The sequence below is a fragment of the Lactuca sativa genome, chromosome 5 (genome assembly GCF_002870075.4).
Source record: "Lactuca sativa cultivar Salinas chromosome 5, Lsat_Salinas_v11, whole genome shotgun sequence".
NCBI lineage: Eukaryota > Viridiplantae > Streptophyta > Magnoliopsida > Asterales > Asteraceae > Lactuca > Lactuca sativa.
Genome location: NC_056627.2, coordinates 119,700,716 through 119,727,161, shown reverse-complemented (window position 1 = coordinate 119,727,161; position 26,446 = coordinate 119,700,716). Strand labels below are relative to the sequence as shown.

At 34.5% G+C, this 26,446-nt stretch overlaps 1 protein-coding gene across 1 annotated transcript; it reads right to left on the bottom strand.

The window, feature by feature from the left end:
- Positions 1-5,232: 5,232 nt before the first annotated feature.
- On the bottom strand, positions 5,233-11,957 carry LOC111884893 (uncharacterized). The gene is made up of 8 exons (XM_023881188.2): positions 10,660-11,957; positions 10,494-10,581; positions 9,315-10,437; positions 5,988-6,271; positions 5,778-5,904; positions 5,568-5,690; positions 5,358-5,456; positions 5,233-5,264 (listed from the first exon to the last, which is right to left on the bottom strand). Exons 1-8 carry the CDS (start codon positions 11,955-11,957, stop codon positions 5,233-5,235), a joined length of 3,174 nt encoding a protein of 1,057 aa, XP_023736956.2.
- Between the last annotated feature and the right edge of the window lie 14,489 nt (positions 11,958-26,446).

Sequence of the window (26,446 nt, the reverse complement as noted above, 5' to 3'; positions counted from 1 at the left end):
GCATTAACCACAACTATTTTCTATTAATTGGAAGACAATTAAGCTGCATGAACATCTCTTAGTTGTTAACCTCATATGTGATGGGTTTTGGTCCTAAGAACATCCTATGTGCTCTTACAAACCCTAATGCTTGGATCTAGGTTTCTCTATTGTACATGCAAGTTATCCAAGACTATAAACCCTAATTCTAGCATACAAGTAATCATATTAACATAACAATAGGTTTAAGATGTTACCTTGATTGTTATGTAGTAATAACAATCCCAAATCTCCTTGTATTGACTTTAGAAAGGCTAGAGTCACAAATGTCACTCCTCTAATGGTTCACAAACACCATAAGCAAGAGGATGAAGAGGAGAGAGGATGGAGGTTGCCCAAAAACGTGTGAAACCCTAGAACAAAGCTTAGCCACGTTTTTGGTCCTTAAGGGGTCTATATATAGTGAGGCTATTAGGGTTATCTAACAAGGAAACCCTAATTTGGATGCTTAAGCCCTAAGCAACCCATGGACTCCTTTAATTAAGGCCTTGGACGATTTCCCCATGGGTTTCCCATAGAATTCGTCCACTCCTTATTATAAAGCAATCCATGACCCAAATTGCAATTATCTTATAATTACAATTCCAGTCCCTTAAGTTTAATTAATCTCTTTTAGTCACAAAACTAATTAGCAATTAATTATTGACTAATATTAATTAAACAATATGATTTCTCCTTTAATATATTATTCTCATAATATATTAATAAATCATATTTAATCCTTTCTCTCCATAATTCATCCTATCAAGTTGCTTTGGTGAAGGCAACCCAAAGGACCATGCACCATCGGGTCAAGTACATACCAAAATAGTTATGGACTTAGACACTAATCCAACAATATGTCTATGTGAACACTTTATCATATGCCTAGGAATAATGAATATGAAACTAGGATTAATAAGAGAATGGGTAAATTAATGTGTGAGTTTGTTTGAGAAACCAACAAACAAGAGGTTAATTGAAACACCAACTTGATTAACCAATTACAAATCTTATTTAATCCAAATAATTGAACTAGGGGATTAATTAGTTTAAACAATTGGCCACTGCTTGAATTGATTAATTGTCTAAGGGTTAGTAGTAATGAACATGAACCTAACCACTATAGTTGGTAACCAAGAACAATTGATCAATCATATAAATAACCATAGGAGTGAATTGGTTGGACCTAAACAGAAACCCTTTATCAAATTTGGTGAATTTGTTACTTATCTTAGTTGTTTAGTTAATTAAGTGTTTAAGTTTCTAGTCTTGTAAAACTAGAGAAAAACCCTTTTACTTTTATTACTTGCTTAGTTAAAATTAGTTATTAGTTTAATTTCCGTTCCCTGAGTTCGACACCCTACTTATCCAACTATGCCACTAAAAGACAGGTTCACTGCCTTTGTGTGCTTAATTTATTAACTAAAAGTAGGAATAAAACCAATACATTTTACACACATCAATGGGACCATGGGAAACACAAAACCATCCATCACATTTTTTGTGTGTTGATTTACCACATGTGGTACATGTAACGTGGTACCATACATCTTTGAATATGAAATCAGATAGTATGGTCTTTAAAACATATACATAGTCCTTGAACATGTTATAGATGTAAGTTAGTGATTGTTATGTATGAAATAGTAGTATTATACAAAAGAAAACTTTTTACCACTATTTGAGAGAAATCTAAGCTCTTTAAGCGTTCTAATGTAGTATTTATCACAGTTCATGATGATTCACTACTAGAAAAAAGGCCTTTTACGACGCTCATTGCGCGTCGTAAAACGCTCAGACGACGCGCAAATGCGTGTCAAGGAAGGCCCTGTCATAAAGAGAGACGACGCGCATTTACGACGCGCATTTATGACGCGCAATTACGACGCGCGTTTACGACGCGCAATGCGTATCAAGGAAGGCCCTGTCATAAAGGAAGACGACACGCATTCGCGTGTCGTAACCTTACGACGCACGTGTTTATGACACGCAACGCGTATCAAGAAAGCCCATGTCAAGAAAGGCCATGTCATAAATAAAGATGACACACATTTTTGTGTATCATAATTTTAAATGTTAAAAAAAAATTATTTATGGATTTACTAATTTTCAAATTAAATTTGCATTTAATGTCCAATAATAGAAAATAATATATCATATATAAAAAAATATAATCCATTACATAAAATTTAATGTCATACAAAAATACAATACATTGTAATACATTGGGATTAAGGGGACCTAATTGTACATTGCTATTAAGAGGTTTTCCCTAACTATATAACCTATTTGTATAACCAAGTCCAAATGAAAGTATCCACGACCTTCTTCCAGCTGTGTTAGATTCCGAACGAATTAACCTATATATTAATAAAAAAAATAACATTAACATATAGCAATAAATAATAATATTAATAATAATAATAGCCATATTAATAAGTGCATTAAGTCAAAAAGAAAACACAACTACGTATTTGTCTATTTTGTTGACTGGATGAACTATGTGAATGTGAGTAAATGACCCTATTACCCTTCTGTACATATGAATTCAAAAAGAAACACCCCTTTGTATGTACTATGTCAAAAAGCATCACCCCCTAGTGAACTATCTGAATGCAAGTAAATGACCATTCTACCCCTTTGTATTTGTTAGGTCAATAAGAAACACACCTATATATATGTCCCTTTTTTTACTAAATGAATAAACTGTTTGAATGCAAGTAAATGACCATTTTACCCTTCTGTATCTATACCCATCAAAGTAAAAGATGCTGAATGATAAATGATACATTAATGGATGATATGTCACATAACACATACCTAAAAAAAGCAAGAAATGGCTTCATTAACTTTCTTTTCAGTAGAACCCCATGATGATTGAAGATGTGCTTGTGAAAGAAGACAACAGCCAAGAAGGTGAAGAAGTGTGCACCATTCGTAGTTTACACCCTGCATACCACTAGATGTTTGATCCTTATTTCAGGTTTTATAACGCTTCTGGTCCCTATTCCAAGTAAAATGACTATCTTTTTCAGACCAAAATAGACATTTTATTTGGACTATAGACCAAAAAATGCTACAAGCACCTCAGTTGAGGACCAAAATTGCAAAAATAAGCTATTCTCAGGGACCAAAATCGTAATTTACTCTAACCTTAAAGATACTATTAAGTTAGTTATGCACAAAATAAAATACTAACTTTTCTATTGAGTGGAAGAGCTCTAAACCCATTAGCTCTTGAAGCCACATTCTCATTTCCAGTATTGCCCTTTTGTGTGACACCAAAAGATATTCAATTACATGTTAGTAAACAAAAAAATATAAAAATGCAAAATTCGATAAAATAATAGTGATATGTGGATTTATAATAACCTTATCCTTTGTGACCTTTGTGCCCTTTGACTTGTTGCAAGATCAGGTGGTCTAGGAACAATAATATGCAACTTACTATCCATGCCACCTTCCTATATAACCATAAAAATAAAAATATAATTAAAAACTAAAAAAAGAAAACGTCTAAAAAATCATTCACAAGATCAAATGGACCACATATAATCTGTATGTTACCTTTTTTGGTGCCTTGTGGATAAAATTAGCTTGTTGCTTTGTGTTAGTGACCTGAGATGTAAATTATAGGCATCAAGTATTTATCCTTTAATATAATAAGTGTGCAAAAATGTTTCATTACAATGATAAAAGGGTATTTATGACCTTACACAAGAGGCCTCCCTCGAGCTTTTGTCTTTTGGCTGCTTGACCTTCTACATTAATAGAATTGTTACCCGATTTTTGAACTCTAACACACAATGTTATAAAGTTTTTTCAAATTTATGGTTTATAAAACAATAATACATTATCCTATTTGATTCTTTTTCCATTCCTATCTGCTTTTAACAGTAATTAAGAAGCATAATCACAAGAATAATTTCAATTTCAGCAGTATAATTAATACCTGGAATAATCCATTAAATGTTCTTGATTTTGTTTAGCTAATTGACTTGCAGTAGGTTTCATTAAAGTTGAAGATCTAGGAAAACTTGGTTTCAAACTTGATTTTGTCTTAGATTTATAATTATCAGTTCTTTTAGGCTGTTGCTTCTGGAAGTTTGGTAGCCTCCTCTAATTTGTCTTCTTTGAACAAAGAGTTTTCATCCATTCTTCTTCTATCATCTGCACTTATTCTCTCTTCTACTGTCATATCACTACGAGCTTTTCCTTATCAAAACATCCCTATTTATTAGACAAATAAAAATGACAACATTAACCCCATAATGATTTCAAATTCTTGGTGGGGCAAATCAAATGTTAGAAAAACCCTTTTATCTTACAAGCTTTTATCGAAAAGAAAAAAAGCTCTGAAAAAAAAACTTTTGCGATTTGTAAGTTTGCCATGAAAACCATTTTGAAAATTTCTTTTTAACTATTCTATATTAAGATAAATTATAGAAAGGAAAAAAAAACTTATATTTTGGATATTTTTACAGAAAAAGCTTGTAAAAATGTATAAAAATAAGGGCTTTTTTTATTTCATGTAGCACAGCTGCTACTCCTCTGCTTACTTCCATCAAGCAAACAACATGTTTGGTAGCCACTTTCATATAATTTCTTGTGGGTGTGTGTGTATGTGTTTCTTTATCCTAATGGTGATAGTTTTCTCCCCAATAAATATTTGCTGCCACTTTCATTGTGGATATGGCTAAGATTAGTGAGAAAATAACACAACTGAGATAGTTTTATGGATCTTATCTGACCACAATCATTACAGGAAAGTCTCTTGTTCCTGTGCATAAAACCACCATCAAGTTCAAGACTCCATTACTCCCCTTTCCAAGAACTCAAGTGTTCCATCGTTATTGCAGATCAATCATGAAGACAGATACAACATTACCTATCATAGTCAAGGAAATTCACTCCATGATCTTGGAGATACTCTCGAGGCAGAAAACGATGATGTAACTCAAGAAAACAGATTACTCCCAGCAATGAATAAAATATTTACCAAAGTAATTAATGGGAGTTTTATACAAAGGTATATTACTTTAAAAAAATATTTACCAAACTATTGTGTTTTGAAACTTAATTACCAAAAGGTTGTAAATTGAAGTTTTTATGCGGTGTATTATTTTCTCTTTTCTAATTTTAAATTAACTTCTTTTGTTTTAATTAGCTTCTAACTTCATCCCTATCACCATCATATAGTGTCGAATACCATTAACTTTTATCAGGCAGCCATCTTTCTTCGTCTACAAAAAGTAAACAAAAAAACTCAAATCTACAATAAGCGAAAATTAAACCTAAAGTTTCAAATAAATATTTACCCTAAAAACAAATTTAACCTGAAGCTACTAAACCAAATATAACGGGGTTGATCACTGATTGTATCAGAGACGAACTAGAAGGGGAAATGGGTCCGGTGAGATCAAGGGAGTTGAGCACTATTTGATTAGAATATGAACAAACACAGGGCAAAGATCAAATAAACTTTCTTCCAGATAAACTTTCTTTATTTAATATATTTTGACCAATTTTGAAAAGATGTGTAATACTTCCCGGAAGAGGATCAGATAAACTTTCTTCCAGATCATCAACAGGATACCCATTTTGAAAAGATGAATATTCTTTATATAATATATTTTGACCAATCTTGCTTCCAATTTGCTCCAAGTAACCTAATAATTTGCATCGTATGGTATGGATCCATTATAAGTTAACACAAAAAATGAAAAAAAAAAAGACAGAAATACCCCTCTCCATACCTGCAACAGATGGTGCTGCTTCTTTTGCTTCAAAAACTTCACAGACTTTAGATATATCTATTATTGCATCACTCATATACGGGCGAAGAATATTCGACTCCCCAAGATCAAGAAACATGTTGTGAACCTGAATAATTTTGGTTTAGTTCATTTAATGTTTCAGTTAGAAAGATTTTATAAAAATAAGAAGATTTAACAAAAAAAATCTACCTTGGATTCATATGCGGATAAGGTATTATGTATCATTCGAGACACTTCATCAAGAGAATGACATGAATATTTTTCATCTCCCGTCTTTTCCTTAGTTTTATTGACTTTGGAAGACTGTAACAGAGACAAAAAAAAGTATGGATTCCTAGCATATGCATACAGTATACCTGGCCTCATTGCATTGAAGCCGGAGCCACCAGCATCATCAGCATTTAATGTGGACATCTGAGCAGGTCTTGCTTGCTTTTCGCATTGCCAATGATCACATCTAACAGGTTCAGCAACTGAAACACAGTAACAAGTTTCACATTGTTAATGATCACATCTAACTGAGGATTTCGACTGTTCAAAGGAGATTCTTATAACTAATTTTGACATAGCTTCCATGTGCAAGAATTACTTCAAAACATAGTAACACAAAAAAGGACAATACATGTAATCTACCTCAATGTTATTGCTATTGTACATTACACTTCAGATTTAATAAAAACATGTGTAGTTCCTTGCTCAAAATATATAATATAGCATGAAAACACAAGAGTCACTCATTGGGGCATTTTATCAAACAGTTGGTGTTCACCAAAAAGTATCCCTAAACAGGCAGTGGTTAATTATTCAAAGATTACCAGGTTGCTGTCTTATGTAGTAACAAAGCAACCAAAAATAACGAGCAATAGCCCAAGTTGTAGGAGCGTAGAGAAATAAAACATCAATTGTGCTTAGAAGATTCAAAAGATTTACAAACAGTGTAATTCAGAAAAAAAAAAAAACTGTTGACTGATGTCTTTAATAAGAATTGATTACTCACCTGCATATATAAATGCATGATGGTTCCATCATTGGCAGTGGGTAACAAGTTCACGACATCAACCACTCTGTAGTCACGAAACCTTGTGGTGAGATTCTTGAGGGTTTCAACGACCCTTGTAGGCTCGAGAGTAACCAAGTCGCAGGGTTGTGATGTCATACCGGGAATCCATAGCCAAGTTGGGTGAAGGAACAAGACAATCTAATAAGATAACTCTAAAATAGGAGATAGAAACCTAAATTGCCTTTTAGGTTTTGAAAACGTGAATTCAAGGAGAGGAAAAAACCTTTTTGGGCTTAGAATCCCTAGTTCTTCAACATAGAGCCCTTAATCATAATGATTTTGTAAGGTCTATTTTTGGGAGAAAAAAACCCTTAATATCAACAATCTTGTTCCGCCTTAAGATTTGACGAACGTGAAAGCTAAATTCCATCATCTCCAAACGATTCCATACGACTTCAACCCTTTGTAATAGCCTCTTGAGTTGTTCTATTATATCTCGTACCCATCGATCACCACCAGAAACCCTAGCATGTACTAAGTCGATAGAAAATGAGAGAGTTGGGATTTTAGAAGAAAATAAAAGACCTCCAGCTACCTACTAAGAAGCAAGACGCACATTAGGGTTCTTCGTCTGTTTGTTGTTTTGATTTATCTATGGGAAATCAGATACAAACGAGAATCAAGCTTTGCATTCCATAATTCATAGCGATAACTCATGGAATTCACATAGCTTCATTAAGCCAAACCATGGAAAAGAGAAATGTAGAAACGAAGGAAGATGAGAATAAGGCGGGGTTTTCTAACTTTTGGGGATTTTGTTTCCCGCTTAGTTATTAAAGGTTGGAAAATGCGCGTTCCATTAAAATTTATAAAGTGACATCCTTATACGACACACATTTTATTATAGGTGCCCTCCGTGTTTTTATTAGACACTCATTTAAGGGCGCGCAATAATGCGTGACATAAATTCTTATATTTTTTAAAGAGATGACACTTTTTTAATGTCACACGCTTTTGCGTAACATAAATCAAGGAGTGTCGTGGTTTGCGCGTCGTAAAAGGCTGTTTTTCTAGTAGTGATTTTGAGTGAAATTGGGTACCAAATCTGTATTAATGGAAAATTGTTATTGAATATATGTTGTATATTATGTAGTTTATAGTTTGGTTAAGTATGGTTAAGATTTGGTAGAAGTAGTATAATACCTTGTAATGAGTGTGTCCGTTTCTAGTATTTTGGGATTGATGTACATGTGTGTTGCGCTGGTGCTTGTCAATGTTAATCTTCCTATGTAGTAAGATGGTATTTTAGCATAGTGTGAAGTGAGTATTATAATACGGGTCTTTGTTATTACTTACCGTTGTACATAGTGGACTTGACATTGGTGAAAGCTAGTACCACCGTATTAGAGTTTGATGTAAGGGCATTTCGATTGAATTTGTCTGGCGAATCTACGCATTCCTTCCATAAGAGTATGGTAATCTCCTCCGCACTTGAACCGGTTTTGTCATTAATAATAATTAAAGAAAATATAGTAGGTAATAATCTTTGTTATGAAGAATATGTACTTACTTTTCATCTGTTAAGGTCATAACCATGAAAGGTTCCTTGTTTTTTTTCGCGATCTTTCATATTGATAAGTACGCCTATGAAATCTCAATGTAATTGTAAGCGTAATATTAGTGACAAATCAGAGTATAACAAATGTTTTGCATTAAAGTAATGATGTTTTGGTTGATGTTATTAATGTACCTGGATGCTCCTAGTTTTTGTCTGCTATCATTTGAAAGTGTGATCTTGGACTGAAGCAGAACCATGTTAGTGGAAGTGCATTGCGTTTTGGAATTTCCTCAATTGTTGATGCTTCACCAATATTCATGTGTACTGGGCGATCTAATACCTTTTGATATTTGTCTGGCTCAGTGCATGTATAGTCCTTAATACAATAACATCGAGAGACTAGTAATGAATTTTGTATGGATCCTTGATTTGTCTTTTGTGCAAGTAGCTAAATTGTATCTCCTTGGTCAAATAAATGTGTTAGGGTGTTTTATATATGAATTACTTTGTACAAGAGTGAATTATATATATATATATATATATATATATATATATATATATATATATATATATATATCCTTACATGCTCATCAATCACGATAAACCATGTCACGTCCTTTCTGAATTGTAGTGTCCATTTTCACAAGACACGGATTTCAAGTGAAATTCCTGGTGAACCAAAGTGGAGGTTTGATATTCTATCCATGTTTGAGGAGATTTCTCTTCAATTAAAAAAAACAAGTTAAAATAGTTTTAAAATTTGATGGATATTTCCTAGCATACATTTTAGGTATTAGATGTTTATAATAAGTATAATTGCAAAACAGGTAGAAAAGATGAGATTCTGGGTGATAGAATTATCTTAGCTATTAGATGATTTGAAAATATAAATGTGGTGTAATAACCTCTTGCATATTAACTCTTGCTAACAAATCCTTGAAGACGACATTTCTGGTACAGTTGAATGGTAATGCATCTTCTTGTTGTAGCAGAATCTTTATCGAATCTGGTGAGGTAGCTATTGACAAAGCCACATATAGTTGTCCGTGTGTGAAAACAGAGTTTGTGAGGTATAAACCTACCTTTTTAAGAGATTGGCCTTGACTTTTGTTTCTAGTCATTACGTAATACACTTTAAGAGGAAATTGTTTTCTGATAAATATAAAAGGTAGGTCAGAGGTATTATGTACAAATTTTATTCTTGGAATGTACACCCTTTTCCTAATAGTTATTCCTGTTATTATGGAAGCTTCAATCACAGATGGTAATAATTGTGTAACAATCAAACGTGTTCCATTACAAAGACATTCTTGTTGATTGATATTCCTCATTAGCATAACTGGGGTATTAACTTTCAAATTTAATGTATGTGAAGGAATACCAGAAAAGTGAAGATTGTTTAAATAATATTGGGGATACAAGGTATCTAATTCTAAGCTATCATGGGTTTGTGACTTAATAGAATCACAGCTGTTGTATACCACCCCTTGACTATTGGTTTTTGATAGAATTAAAGCATTGACGTGATCAGCTGTTTCATTTTTTGGACAAATAATGGCTCTAACAGATAACTCCTCAGGTGATGGATTGGAAATTATATCTTTGCCATATACAAAATATATTAGTGATTCTAATCCTTTGTCTCTTGATTCGATAAGGAAACAATCAGGTATTTGTATAATGTTTGTGCATTCTGGATCATTCTTGTCTGGTGTTCCGATATTTCCATTTCCAATATCGAGAAGCCATGAAGCAAACTCAGATATTCGATTAACATCCTTATTTGAATTGACCGGTTGGGATAAACGCATATTATGATGCAATTTCAATATCATAAAATGTGACCATAGATAGGAATTAGGTAGAGTTAGGCTAATTATTTGTGATTTCCTACTTTTAGATTGAACATGAAGAGTTTGTCGAAAGTCACCTCCTAGGAGCATTGACGTCCCACCAAAAAGATGGTTATCATCTTCAAGGACATCTTTTAGTGATTTTTCAAGAAACTCAAAGCAACGACGATCACTCATTGGAGCTTCATCCCATATGATCATAGAAGTCCTCTTTAGGAGCTCTGCTAGCTGTGTTTTTTTTTAATATTACAGGAAGACTTGTCTGTAAAGTCTATTGGAATAACAAATCTAGAATGAGCAGTACGACCTGAAGGCAACAAAAGGGATGCAATGCCTGAGGCAGCAACAACCAGTATAATCTTTCCCTTAGATCTGAAATATGAAAGTATAGTTGTCCATAAAAAAGTTTTTCCTGTACCACCAAATCCATATACAAGTAATAGTAGTTGCCTTTTGTTTCGTTCAGCATCCACAACTCTTTCATAAATTGTAAGTTGATCCGGATTAAATTGTGATACCATGGATGTATTTTGAGAAATTAAGAGATTTGTATCATAATTAGTCTTTTCAAGAAGAAGACGATTTTTGAGAATGGAAAGAAGAGATGGAGATGGCATTGGCAATCCAAAGTCAGCAAGTGATTTGGAAGGTGTTGAAGCTATTAGTGTCTTTTGAATTTCGAGAAGTATGTGTTGTTCTAGTGTATCAACACGTAGAACTACATTTGGATCTGTAGAATTCGAAGTGAATGTATGGGTTATGTCATCGCCCATTTTAGGTTTTGCGGCTTCCCATAACAAAAGAGGGTTTCCTACTTCACAATACAAAAGTAGATGAAAGAATAGAGAACGAATTTCAAATGAGGTTGCCCAAGATGATGCTTCTTCAAATGTTGTTAGCCATTCCTTATCGTCACCAGTTACCCCTAATGCTTCACATGCATCACAAAAAGTTGAGTATGTGTTTTCACGAACGGTTCTAATGTCATAGAAGGATTTACATCCTTTTTGATGGAATAGTAAAATCCGTAGATAGAATAACTCCCCAGTTGATGGATGTACATATGAAAGTCTGCCAATGGTAGTATTTGTTGTGGTAGTCCTATGAATCCATCTCTTATCTTTGGTGTCCCAACTGTATTTAGAAGGGTAATCATTGTATGTCAAGTCAATTCCTCGACCATCACGTTGATTATTGTGCAACCATTCTGTTAAAATGGTAACACCAAAACCTGGGGTATCAATTAGAGAGCTTAATTGACTGTTTTCTTTAAAAATAGTAGGTTGCATCCCCTCCAAATGGACGACAAAGACTTGTACAGGTGGATCTCGTTCATGAATGGGGAAATTGAGGATGCGCCATGCTGCTTCGTGTGGACATACATACCGACCATCAAGAAATGACTTGATTTCATTTACAGCGACACGTATGGTAGAGGAAGTAGTAGGAGTATTTGCCTCTGATGTTTGAAGAGTGAAACGAACGCGATCAACCCCCTTTGAAATGTACTTAAATAAGTACTTAATCATCATATTCCAACAACAATATTTGACATTGATGTGAGCATCAAATCGACTACACAAACATTTATTGTATGGCACTACATAGCCGTTATCAGTTCTAATCCCACTTTGTAGGACATGATACGATCCATCACGTCTTTTATAATGCACATAACCATTTTCATCAAAAGTTGTTAATGGGTTGAACGGTTTTGGAAATCGTTTTTTACATCTATCATCTACCATACAGGGGACACCAATATCTAGTGAACCACAAGGACCATGTAGCATGCATGTAGTAACAGTCCTATATAGTGTTGGTTCAAGTATGGGATCAGGAAGTTCAGCGGTTATGTATTTATTAATATCTGCACCTTTTTGAATTTTATAGGGTGACGTTACCCATAATAATGTATGGCAATGTGGTAAACCCCTTTTTTGGAATTCAATTATGTAAAGATCTGTGAATAGAATATTTCATAATGATGTTATATAAGACATAAAGGAATAGAAGGCAATAAATAGGAAGAATGAAATAAGAGAACAAAAACTTACATGCACTCACATCTCCAAAAGTTCTGTCCTCTTTAAGGAAGTTAATGAAAGCATGAACTTTGATTTAAAGATGTGTGCAATGATATCTGGTCTGTTTTGAATATCATGTTGACCAATAGCATCCATGTATCTGTTGGATAAGGTGTCTAAGTCCATAACTTATTTGGTATATACTTGACCCGACCCGGCATGGTCCATTTGGGTTGCACTTCACCCAAACAATTTATGGATAATTTTATGAGAGTTATACACATATGTTTATTAATATATTATAAGTTATAATATATTAATATGAAGTCATGATATTTAATTAGTCTTAGTCTTAAATTAATTATGAATTAATTTAGAGATTAAAAGGAAGACTAATTAGATTGTGGGCTATTGATTTTATATAGTGTGGGCTAATACTCATTTGTGGGCTAGGCTTATATGGAAGTCCATGGATGATCCATGGAGATTTTAACCCATGGATCCTTGGAAAAGGAAAGGTCATGGGTTATTAGGGTTTCACCCTAACCATGCACACTATATAAGCATGCTTATGTTGCATGAATTGGAACTAGTGAACTAGTGTGTATGTGCTTGTGTATGGCCGAAAATACAAGTGTGTATACTCTCTCAAAGTTTTCCAAGAGTTTGTGGTGATTTGTGATTCCATTTGAGGCATTCACACTATTGGTGCTTGGCCCTCAAACTCCTCAAGAATCAAACTCATCAAAAAGGTATGTAATCTCTTCTAACTCTTTTATGTTTAAAAGTACCCCATGCCATGTTAGATAGGTTATGAACCTTGAAAAATTATTATTTTGCATGTATTTAGACAAACATAGATCCAAGGTTTATTAGGGTTGCATGCACACTTAGGAAGTGTTAGATTGCTCAAAACGCAATAGTGGTATCAGAGCCTAGGCTTGCTTGTTTGATACTTGATGCAAAATAGTTGAAAAAGTCGAAAAACTTGATGTCTGCCTGATGAACTTGCCGAGTCCATGGGGGGACTCACCGAGTTCATGTGTATCTTCAACCTACTCGCCGAGTAGGTTCATGCACTCGACGAGTAGGAGCCACAGAGTGCAGATTTTCGACTTTTGCTGCTGGAAATGGACTAGAAACATTACCCTAAACTATTTTGGTGTTTTAAAACTTGTTTTAGTTGGTGTAATGGTTGTTCTAATCCATTTACAATAGCATATATCAAAATTCCATGATTTTTATGTGTTCATATAATTCTTGAAATTTTGATGATCATGTTCATGTTCTTATGAATTTAGAAGATGATAGGAATTATTTGCTGAATTGTTTAGAATTAATTCTTGATCATTTATGTGTTTTAATGGAGTCCATAATTTTTCCTCAAGTTATGGATATCCAAAGGTCACTTTCTTTAACACACACATTTAAACACATAAGTTACATGAAAATGAAGAGTCTTCATTTTTATGGTCCTTTAATTCCTAAGTTATGAAATGAAAAGTTTTGGATAGTTACAAAACTTGCCCTTAAGTTTTGGAATTTGTAAAGTTTCACACACTTTAATAAACTTTAATTCCAACCCTTAGAGTTTTAATAGTTAAAATTCAACCCTTATACTATTTATAACATTAATGGTTAATTATTATATATATGTATAAGAATAAGTCATTCTACCGTTAGTAGGCCTCATTCACGAAGCCGGTCTATAAGGTGGGTATAAGGTTGTTGCCTATAAAATGGCGACTTAATGGGTGTCCACTCTCACCCACCGCTTGCTTGACTGGTGGAGGGTCATTAGCCGAACGGGTAGAACAATGACTTTAAATCCTCATTAAAAGTATAATGATTATTATAAAGTAACTAAACCTTTTTAATTCCCAATCTTAGTTATTTTAGGAAAAATGTAAACATGGTGCTAGTCCATGGAATTCACACTTTGTACCTTACCAAGTCGTTGGTGGAGCGTGTGTGGTTAACCGGCTCACTAACTTGGACTAGTAAGGATCACGAAAGGTGACTTGATATTTGTCATAGATCAATGGAGCGTGTGTGGTTAACCGGCACATTGATTAGGTGATAATATTAAGGGTACCAAGTGAATTAGCATGGTTATTCACACCTTGTTTTGTGATCCTTGGCATCCCAGTCATAAAACTTGAAGGGCACAATCGAGATTGAAACATGCCATTGAAAATTTCAATGAATCTCAAAAGAATCTAGGAATTTCAAATCCAATTAAAACCTAATAATTCATTTTGTTTTCATGGTGCAAAATTGGTGAATCGTCATTCACCTACCTTTCAAATATATTATTACTTAGATTACGGCATCCCTGTTCTAAGTATAATATATTGTGATTGGGTCCTAGCCTTAATATTACATTTGGGTGTCTTATTAAGGATTCTATATATCTAATTTAAACTTGCTTTCTTCTTTTAGATGTCTTCCAACACTAATGCTTCAGGCTCTAACCCAACTGGTTCTTTCTCTCCCATTAATCTTTGTGGGAGGGTCATCTTTGATGGTTCCAACTTCATGGATTGGATTAGGAACATCAGGATGGTTACTCGTTATGAGGACAAGGAATATGTCCTCGATAAGGAGTTAAAAGAGCTTGATGAGTCTACTGCTACTCCTGAGTAGATCGCTAAATTCAGGACACATGAGAGAGATGCTACTAAGGTGGCATGTATCATGATGGCCACGATGACAGCTGAGCTCCAAAAGTCATATGAAGATTTCTACCCTTTTGAGATGCACCAAGACCTGATGGAAAGGTACCATCAGAGTGCTCGTCAGGAGCGGTATGAAATAATCTCCTCCATAATAACTACCCGCATGAAGGACGGTGATTCCGTCACGGCTCACATGCAAAAGATGCAAAGGTATGTGGACTGTTTGCTGAAGCTGAATGTGAACATCCCTGAGGAGTTGGCAATTGACATCATTTTGCCCTCCTTACCTTCTTGTTATGACCATTTTCATATGACATATCATATGAACAAGGAGGAAGTTACCCTCAGCAAGCTTCAAGGACTCTTGAAGACCGCTGAAACCGGTCTTAAGGGCAAGGCGGTTGTTACCTCTACTACTCCTACTCCAACATCTACCCCTGTTTTGGCTATTGGGCAAGGCAAAGGGAAAAAGAGGAAGCACCCTTCGAAGGGTACCAAGGGAAAGTCTCTTGAAGGCTCCTCATCGAAGACCAAGAGCAGTTTTGTCACTCCTTCTGCCATTCCAAAGGATGTTGAATGCTTTTATTGCCATGAAAAGGTACACTGGAAGCGAAACTGCCCTAAGTACTTGCAGGATCTAAAGGATGGGAAAGTGAAGCCCACCCATGAAGGTATTTACACTATATTGTCTAATTACTCAACATATTCTAACTCTTGGGTGCTTGATACAGGATGTGGTATTCACATATGTTCTGATTTGTAGGGCCTAAGAAGAAGTGAGGATGTGGAGCACGGGAAGATCAACTTGATCATGGGGAATAGGAAGGCTTCACCTGTTTCCAAGATTGGAGTTTATACTTTGTTGCTTAATAATGGGTTAAAATTAGATTTGAATAAATGTGTGTACTCGTCTGATATGGCGAGGAATATTATTTCTTTTCATGCTTTGTACAAACAAGGTTTTATCTTTTCGTTTGATAATGAATGTGGTGGTATTAATGCTTTCTTTAAAAATGTGTTTTATTTTAAAGCGTTACCTTGTGATGGTGTGTATGAAACTGTGTCGATTGTAGACAACTTAGGAAATAATGTATTGTATATTGATTCTTCTACTAGCCTAGATAAAGCATCATTGTGGCATTGTCGTCTTGGACATGTAAACAAGAAACGCATAGGCCAACTCCAAAAGAGTGGAGTCTTGGAATCATTCGACCTTAAATCAGATGATAGTTGTGAATTTTGTCTACTTGGAAAGATGACAAAATCACCCTTCACTGGAACTTGTGAAAGGGGTGAAGGTTTGTTGGACCTAATACATACTGATGTATGTGGGCCATTCAAAACCACCACAAGAGATGCTAATCGGTATTATGTGACTTTTATTGATGATTTTAGTAGATATGGATATGTCTACTTAATCAAACATAAGTCAGAAACCTTTGAAAGGTTTAAGGAATTCAAACAGGAAGTAGAAAATCAATTGGGCAGGAACATTAAGATGCTTCGATCCGATCGAGGTGGTGAGTATCTTACTACCGAGTTCCTTGACTATCTTAAGGAGTGTGGGATTGTCTCACAATTGACTCCTCCCAGGACACCATAGCTGAATGGTGTAGCTGAGAGGTGTAATTGAACCTTGTTGGACATGGTTCGCTCTATGATTAGTCGAGTTTCGTTACCAATCTCTTTTTGGGGGTATGCCTTAGAGACTGCCGCCCATATCCTTAATTTAGTCCCTACAAAGAAGGTTACCAAAACACCCATGAGATGTGGACTGGGAAGGTTCCCAATTTAGACCACATCAAGATTTGGGGTTGCGAGGCTTTCGTGAGGCGTGAGACTCATGATAAGCTCGAACCCCGAAGTGAAAGGTGTATTTTCATCGGCTACCCACAGAAATCCTTCGGTTACCTCTTCTACAGACCCAGTGAGAATGTGGTCTTTGTAGCGAGAAGAGGGGTCTTTCGTGAGAGAGAATTTATAAGCCAAGGAGACAGTGGGAGGCAAATTGATCTTGAAGAAATTCAAGAAGCAATTGGTGAAGGAACCTCAGACACTAGTAATCAACCTGAGGAGGAAACTCCTGTTGAGCAAGCTGACATGTTTGTACCTCCGAGGCGTTCTACACGGGTTAGGAACACACCTTCGTTTTATTATGGCTTTCATATTACTACGGAAGGTGATACGTTTATTAGTGATAGTACACTGGTAAATTTGGATGAACCTAGCAGTGTTAAGGAAGCCATGGCAGGCCCGGAGTCTGTTAAATGGAAGGAGGCTATGGACAGCGAGATACAGTCTATGTATGACAATCAAGTTTGGAACTTGGTTGACAATGTACCAGGCCGTAAAATAGTCGGGTGCAAATGGATCTTCAAGAAGAAGACCGACATGGAAGGAAAAGTGCATACTTATAAGGCTCGACTGGTTGCGAAGGGTTTTACTCAGACTCAGGGTATTGATTATGATGAAACCTTCTCGCCAGTAGCAAAGATTAAGTCTATTAGGGTTATGTTGGCCATTGCTGCATTTCATGATTATGAAATATGGCAAATGGATGTCAAAACCGCTTTCCTTAATGGAAAGTTGGCTGAGGATGTGTACATGAATCAGCCAGAGGGTTTTGTCAGTGCAGAGTACCCTAATAGAGTATGCAAGCTTGAGAAATCCATTTATGGATTAAAACAAGCATCTCGTAGCTGGAATCTTTGTTTCGATGAGAAGGTAAAAGAGTTTGGCTTCTCGAGAAGTGAAGATGAGTCTTGCGTGTATGTCAGAGCTAGTGGGAGTATAGTTAGCTTCTTGGTACTGTATGTGGATGACATACTACTTATAGGAAATGACATCCCAACCTTGCGGGAGGTTAAGTCCTGGCTTGGGAAGTGCTTTGCTATGAAGGACCTAGGGGAGGCTGCCTATATCCTAGGGATAAGGATATTAAGAGAAAGGAGTAAAAGACTAATTGGACTTAGTCAGAGTACCTACTTGGATAAGGTGTTGAAAAGGTTCAACATGGAGAATTCCAAGAAGGAGATTTACCGATCCAAAGCAATGCCAAACTGAGTAAGACTCAGAGTCCGAGTACAGAGGCAGAGATAGGTGAGATGAGCCAACTACTGTATGCTTCCGCTGTTGGCTCGATCATGTATGCTATGACTTGTACCCACCCTGATGTGGCTTTTGCTCTGAGCATGGTCAGCAGGTATCAGGGGAACCCTGGCAAGGCTCATTGGACCGCGGTAAAGAACATTCTCAAGTACCTGCGGAGGACTAAGGATTGGATCCTTACCCTTGGTGGGAGTGATGACTTGAGAGTATTAGGGTATAGTGATGCTAGTTTTCAGACTAATAGGGATAATTTCCGCTCTCAGTCGGGCTGGGTCTTTACCTTAAATGGAGGGGCAATTTCTTGGAAGAGTTCCAAGCAGGAGACGGTGGCTGATTCGACTTGTGAATCAGAGTATATAGCAGCGAGTGAAGCAGCGAAGGAGGCGATATGGCTGAAGAACTTCATTGGAGACCCTGGAGTTGTACCAACTATTAAGGAACCTATGGAGATTTTCTGTGACAGCAATAGTGCGGTTACCTTAGCCAAGGAACCAAGAGATCATGGCAGATCCCGACACATTGACAGAAAATATCACTTCATAAGACACAAGATTGAAGAAGGAATCCTCGTGGCAAAGAGGATATCGTCGGATGAGAATCCTGCAGATCCCCTTACGAAGGGACTGACGAGGGTTAAGCATTTTCAGCATGCGAGGCGCATCGGGCTGAGGGACGATATTAGTTTTACAGATTAGATAGTTTTCCTGAAACTTGTAAAATGTAATCGACATTTGATGATGAATAAAATTTGTGATTTATTTATGAGTAAAGTGTTACTGTCATTGTCAATTATTTACTATTGTTTCAGTTTTGCATGTTTTGACTTCCAGAATAATTAATTTATTCAAACCTCCACAATCGATCATACGTCGGAAGTAAGTATGAATCAAGATTGTCATGAATTGGATTTGTAGATGGATAAAGGTGTTTAGACATGGCAATGGTTGCTGCAACATTCATGAGTACTCATAAGTTATGAGTATTGGTATAAACCCACGCTCACTTGTATCACTTCATGGAATTTATCTCGAGTGATCGTGAGACGATAATATCATATAAATCTTCAAACCTAGAGATATGAGTTGTTACCTATGAGTTGGTTGTGCATTGATTGCACGTAAACGCATCAGTAACTTGATGTCATAAAACGTGCCTTTGTGTACAATTCAACAAGTAGTAGAACAAGCATATGAGTCAAAGTTTATCTGTTCCTTCTAGAAATAGAAGCGATATCTGGGCCCCTCGATGATTTTGTGTTGACCCATGTACCGAGCCCGGTCAGAACTAAACTGATGTGTTCAGTGAAGCTCTTTGTCAAACAAATCGGAAATCGAGAAACAACTGCCATACAATAAGCAAGACATAGTTCCATGTGTTTGTTCAGCTGATATCATGAGAGCAGAGGATTATATGATCAGTTGTCTTAAAATGGCGCTTCATAGTTCAACGGAGTTTTCGAGAGCTACGATTGCTGGTTGGTTCCTGAAGTTATATAGTCAAATACAGTTATTAGACTTATCCAAGTGGGAGTCTGTTGGATAAGGTGTCTAAGTCCATAACTTATTTGGTATATACTTGACCCGACCCAGCATGGTCCATTTGGGTTGCACTTCACACGAACAATTTATGGATAATTTTATGAGAGTTATACACATATGTTTATTAATATATTATAAGTTATAATATATTAATATGAAGTCATGATATTTAATTAGTCTTAGTCTTAAATTAATTATGAATTAATTTAGAGATTAAAAGGAAGACTAATTAGATTGTGGGCTATTGATTTTATATAGTGTAGGCTAATACTCATTTGTGGGCTAGGCTTATATGGACGTCCATGGATGATCCATGGAGCTTTTAACCCATGGATCCTTGGAAAAGGAAAGGTCATGGGTTATTAGGGTTTCACCCTAACCATGCACACTATATAAGCATGCTTATGTTGCATGAATTGGAACTAGTGAACTAGTGTGTTTGTGCTTGTGTGTGGCCGAAAATACAAGTGTGTATACTCTCTCAAAGTTTTCCAAGAGTTTGTGGTGATTTGTCATTCTATTTGAGGCATTCACACTATTGGTGCTTGGCCCTCAAACTCCTCAAGAATCAAACTCATCAAAAAGGTATGTAATCTCTTCTAACTCTTTTATGTTTAAAAGTACCCCATGCCATGTTAGATAGGTTATGAACCTTGGAAAATTATTATTTTGCATGTATTTAGACAAACATAGATCCAAGGTTTATTAGGGTTACATGCACACTTAGGAAGTGTTAGATTGCTCAAAACCCAACAGTATCTTCTATACTAAGGCCATTTAACATTGCAAGTGAAAGTGATGAAATATTGTGGCTTACCATGAATCTTGCATATGGCAAGAGCGTCCTGATAGTGTTTATACATATACCTAGGTCCCCCAACGAAAGTTGTAGGTAGAAATACACGCTTTCCAATGACATGACTGTCCGAATCACCTCTGGACAAAGCGTTGTAAACCCCACTGATGTACTCTACACGTAATTGTTGCTGATGGTGTTCAATAAAGTCAAGCCTAGATTGTTCAATGCAAGTATATGCATCCACTAAATACTGGTGGAAAGGACGACGTGCTCGTAAAATAAGAGAGTAAGTGTGTCGATCATGAATTTGATAACTGTAATACATATTATTTGTTAAACTTCTGTCAGAGTTAATACGTAGATGCAAACCAGGAGACCATCCTTCTTCACTATACGGGAACCGTAATGGATACTGCAAAGGCATGTAAGATGGATGAAGCTTACTGACACGCCTAGGTGACCCAGACTTTGAATAGACAACAATGTCATAAACAACCCCAGTAACATCATCACCACAAATAATACAACCTAAACTTCCAGGGGCCGGTGGCCCATATCTTCTGTCAGGTACAACACTAAATAAACGTACACCATATGAGTCTACATTCATTGACTGAGCTATTTCTTTTGCAGTCTTAAATGTACGAACATACTCATTATGTGTGTGTAACATATGACTTAAGGAATCTACAACATCTGCAGACAAAAGTACTTCCCCCTCACCATGAAAAGAATGAAGTCTATTAGCAACCTCATTTTCAGTATCACACATGTACAATTGGAGAAAACGGGGTTGACGAACGTCTTGAGGATAAAAAGATCCTATCCAATGGTAAATCTGACCACTAACCTTAAATACATATGGTGCACGACCTTTGTTGATTGAGTTGTCTTCGTTTGCACCAAAAGACGTCATAGAGAACATGGAATTATATGCTCTTATGTTATGCATGAAGTGATCATTTTCGTAGAATTGCATAAGCACATCAGGCGGACGAAGAGGGTAGGGAAGAACTACATTACCCGACTTAAAACATTTCGTATATTGTGGATGATTGACTCGGGATAAATACAATACTCTCTCATGATACCAAAAAAGCCCCACAATACTCACATACACAAGTAAAATTTCCACAGTCATAATAAAAAGGCAATGCTGGTATCTCAGCTAAAAGTGAACTCCTGTGTGATCGACGTGAACGACAAGGTACTATTGTATTGGAAGTAGAAGCCATATGTCGTCATTTTGGAGGCATTTGAAGAAAGCATTTACTGAAATGGAAATCCATAAGTTATCAACCTTTAACATACTTTATATGTAATTGAAATGGAAAATGCGAATCTAAAAAAGTATTTTTGAAACTAACTATTTTGATTAGTAACTAATTATTGGAGTATTTTTAACACAATTGAGAAGAGATTAATAGGCTATTTAGATTGTATTAGATGATGGATCTTTTGTAAAGATACAGGGTGGAGTTGAATATTAAAAGACGATATACAAAAATTTTACAATTCTATATTAACACTAATCCAGTAGATTGCAAAGGCACCATGTGTATTATTTAGAAGTCAAATTACATTTGCATACTATATAAACCAATGGTGTGAATAATTGACCTATTTATATAACCATAAATAAGAGGAAAGTAACATCTATGTTGAGTAAAAAGTACGTTTCAATATTGTCATTGGGATATAGATAAGAAAATTAGCATTAGAACTCCTCAAGTGTTAATCTAAAATTGTAAACAAAGTTTTTTAGATACAATACTTATATAACCATTTAGTTAAGTGGAAGCAATTATCATATATTTAATATTAGTGATAATCTAATGCATTTACCGTTTATAAACGATTGTAAACAATCCACAATTATAGGACCGTTGTTGATCACGGGTTCAATAATACTTATTTTTTTTAGATACACTACTTATATAACCATTTAGCATTACAATATACGGTAAAGTGCATTATGTCGTTATGTGAAAATGCAATATAAAATCATAGAATATGATAAGGGTTTTTTCTTAGCTTTTATTAGGTAAAAATTTAGATTAAAAAAGAAACTTATCTTTTACTAAATTTTTTTATTCATAAATTTACTATTGTGTGTGATTTATGTTGTGGCTAAATAGTTTTAAAAGGTATTGAAAACTTTGTGATAGAAAAGCTATTTTGTAAATTTTCCGTCTAGCATTATTAAATATGGTTAAGGGTATTATTGTCCTTTCGTGAAAATGTAATATAATTTTTTTTCAAAATAAACTACTTGTAAACCCATTTAATGCTGAGACCTTTACATTTGAATTTGAAAATTTCTATTTTTTTATTTTATTATTATTATTTTTTATGTTTTTTCTCACCAATGATGAAACAGTGAATGATACAAATAACTCTGGTGATACTTTATTGCTTGACAATTTGAACCCTTATAAACTTCCAGTTGGTGTAAAACTATCAGGAGACTTGAAAGATTGTCCCAAGGACACAAAGGTCATTTACCAGACAATCCCAAGGGGGTTTTATATAGTTTTTACGGATTTGGTCGTTAAATAGTTCTTGGGTTTCATGTTAATATTGTTACAAAATGGTCCCTGTGTCAAGAGTCTGTTGAATTTACGCTCATTTTCTATTTTTTTTTTTTTATCATACAATTAGTTGTAAAATCTAAAATTTATATTTTTGTTTTAGTTTGAAATTATATTATACCATTTCACTGTAATATGGTTTTTAAGTATCTAACAATCTAGTTTTGAAACCTCCACCTTGCTAATAAATGCAATTGCTTTCCATTAAATTTAGAGGCATATCATTTAGGTCAACAAATTCACAATTTTGGTATAGGACTTCTAATCATTGTAAGCAATAGTAATTGGTTTTAGTTTTAGACAAAACATGTTAAAAATCATAAACCACATGGACTATTTTTGTAAATTAGTGTAAAGTTTAGAATTTGTGTTTCATTTGGAATAATGACTCCATGTATACGGTGTTTGCTACAAGTCCTGACATTTTTTAAAGTATAATGCCATTGATTTAGTTTTTTAGTATAATGCTTTCAGGGCTTAGTTTGCTACCAGTTTTGACATTTTTTACAGTACAATGCAATTCTTATTAGCTATTTACATTCTAATTGCATATAATGTCTTGAATCTGTTATAAAATGGATTTCCGGTTAAATAGTAGAAAAAACATTCATGCTGTATGGTTTTACAATTTAGTTTTAGATTGAATGAACTTGGAAAAGGTTTTGAAAATTTTGTGATAGAAAAGCTATAAAGGGTAATTTTCTCATAATTTATGTTTAGCTTTTGTTAGGTTAAAATTTCAAAAAAAAAGGAAAAAAAAAAGAGTTAGTGGCATTATTGTCATTTCAGAATATGCATGCTAAACATTAGTTTTAAATTTGAAGTGGTATGACATTTTGGCCCTTATTACTAATTTAATATGAAAGAGATAAATGAGTTATATCTCTCTTTCAATCTTTCAGCCGATCATCTTCTACGTTCTAGCCATCATACACTCTCTTCATCCCAGCCACCATCAACCAACCCTTGGTACACCCTAAAATTGGCGACAAACACATCATCTTCTCCTAGGAATATTCCCATCACCGTCAAAATCATCTCACACCACACACCATTCCCACGCAGTCTCCACCATCTTTTTGATCAGACTCAATTCAACACAACCGTCATCACACATGAACAGTCAACACAGTGCCACTTCAGGCCATTACCATCATCATCGCCACCCATGTTCCCTCTTCACTAAAATATAAAATTACATTATTTTAACTTGATTGTTGTAACAGCCCGAATTTCCAGGTATCTTTTATGCATATATTTTTGGTGTTTTGTGAGGGGACTCAGCGAGTTGGAGCTCAAACTCGCCGAGTAGGATCACGATTCTGGACGCGGGTTCGCGCCTGGACTCGGCGAGTCTAAGGAATAGAGTCGGCGAGTCCGCGCTGTTTAATGAAACCCTAATTTCTCGGGTTTGGGATTTTGTATGATGTGAATTGGGATTTTAAACTTGATGTTTTATGAAAATTAAATGAGAAATGTTTTTATACTTTGCGAAAAATTATTTTGAAATTCACGGTGTTACAATTGTTAAGACGCATGTATGATTTTTAGAATTTAGTTTTACATTGAATGAACTTGTTAAAGGTTTTGCAAATTTTGTGATAGATTGAATTAGATAAGTTTCTAATGTCTTTTTGGCATTATTCCCATAGATTAGTTTATTTTCTGCTTTTGATCACTTTCCATCAGAAAGTGAAAGAATTATATACATTGAAAGATACACAGGTTCTTATGTCATGGAGGTCAATCACGGAAAATCAGATAGTATCATGGTCTTCACAAAAAGTGTTCTTAAAGTAGCAAAGATATCTGGTCCGAAGTATGGAGTGCGATATTCATTTAAGAAAAACAGAACCAACATCAATTATATAGAAATTTAATATCAATTAGACATACCGAATTGTGAACAATAACGTAGAACATGTGTTTGGTGGCGATAATTGACTGCAGACGTTGTTGGTGACAGAAACCAAATCTTGATTTTTGGACGGGATGTTGATACTCAAACCCCAAAAGTCGAAAACATCAATCAAAAACACAGAAGGATTAGAAAGAGGAGCAATTGGACCAAAATCATAAGGAAATTGAAAGAATCAACCACTCACCGGAATTGGTCACATGTTTCGTGGCAGTAATTGACGACATACTTGTTGGTGACAGAAATCGAAGCCTAATTCGTTTGACGGGAATCGCCGATTGTCAAACCCAAACAGTCAGAGACGTCAATCAATAACACATAATGATTGGAACAATTGCGATTCGACAAATTCATACGGTAATTGAAAGAACTAACAACATACCCAAATTCCTTAGAGCGGTAGGAGGTTGTCACTGAGGAATCGATTTCCTTTCTTGTTGGATGAGATCGTAATCCGCTGATTTCGGATGAGATTCGATGGGAGAAGCAAATGATCACACTCTCGACTTCCTTTATTTTTGGATGAGATGATCACAAGGGTGTAGGATTTTACAATCTGATATTCCGTCTTAAGATGTTATAGATGTATAAGGACGAAAGTGTATTTTTTTTACAAAGTCATGTGGTGGAAGTCTAAAACTTGAGTTTTTTACTATTCTTAGACGTGTTAGGATTTAATATATGTATATAATAATAATAATAATAATAATAATAATAATAATAATAATAATGTATATGTAAGTGTGTGTGTGTGTGTGTGTTCAACGATTTGTAGTCTTTAAGATGGAAGTGGTATGTTGATGGTGGTATTGAAAGGTTGATGATGGACAGAAAACGCGAGAGGGAGTAATTGGTTAATAGTGAAATAAAAGAGGGGTGATATAGTCTTTTCATGTTATATTTATCAAATAATAATAATAATAATAATAATAATAATAATAATAATAATAATAATAATAATGATAATGTTAGCCATAAAGATCGTTAGAATGCAAAGTGTTGTCGATATGGTTAATGAAAAGGTTTTATAAAAAGTGTATTAAGGAAAAATTTGAAATCATAAGAATTATTCGTAAACTTTTATTTAAAAATAATAAATAAATAAAAAGTTAAATAAAATGTACAAGTAATAAGAATATATATATATATATATATATATATATATATATATATATATATATATATATATATATATATATATATATATATATATATATATAAAATGCTCCCTGATAAATGAAAATAATTTTGCCACTTATCACCCTCTTATTAATTATTCTACGTGTAATTTTATGATAAATTTAGATTAAAATATATTCATGTGTCATTTTGTGGTTTTTTCCATTTTATTAAATTTTATATAATACTTAAATATGATACATGTAATATTAAACGGATATGTAATTCATTAATGCAACTTTTCTTGTAAACTTTAAAATTTTTAAATTGAATCAAATTATTTTAATTGTTTATTTATTTAATTTATTAGTTTAAATTTAAAAGATAAATAAATTTTAATTTTAATAATTAATATTTTATTTTTTTTTTATTATAAATTTAAATACTCTAAATCGTTTA

Bases quoted from the DNA above. Each gene is read 5' to 3' on its own strand.
- LOC111884893 (XM_023881188.2), bottom strand. From the start codon at position 11,957: ATGGTAGATGATAGATGTAAAAAACGATTTCCAAAACCGTTCAACCCA. The intron at 5,691-5,777 runs GTATGGAGAGGG...GCAAATTATTAG, and splicing joins AGCAGCACCATCTGTTGCAG to GTTACTTGGAGCAAATTGGA. The intron at 5,457-5,567 runs GTATTACACATC...CTAATCAAATAG, and splicing joins ATCTGATCCTCTTCCGGGAA to TGCTCAACTCCCTTGATCTC.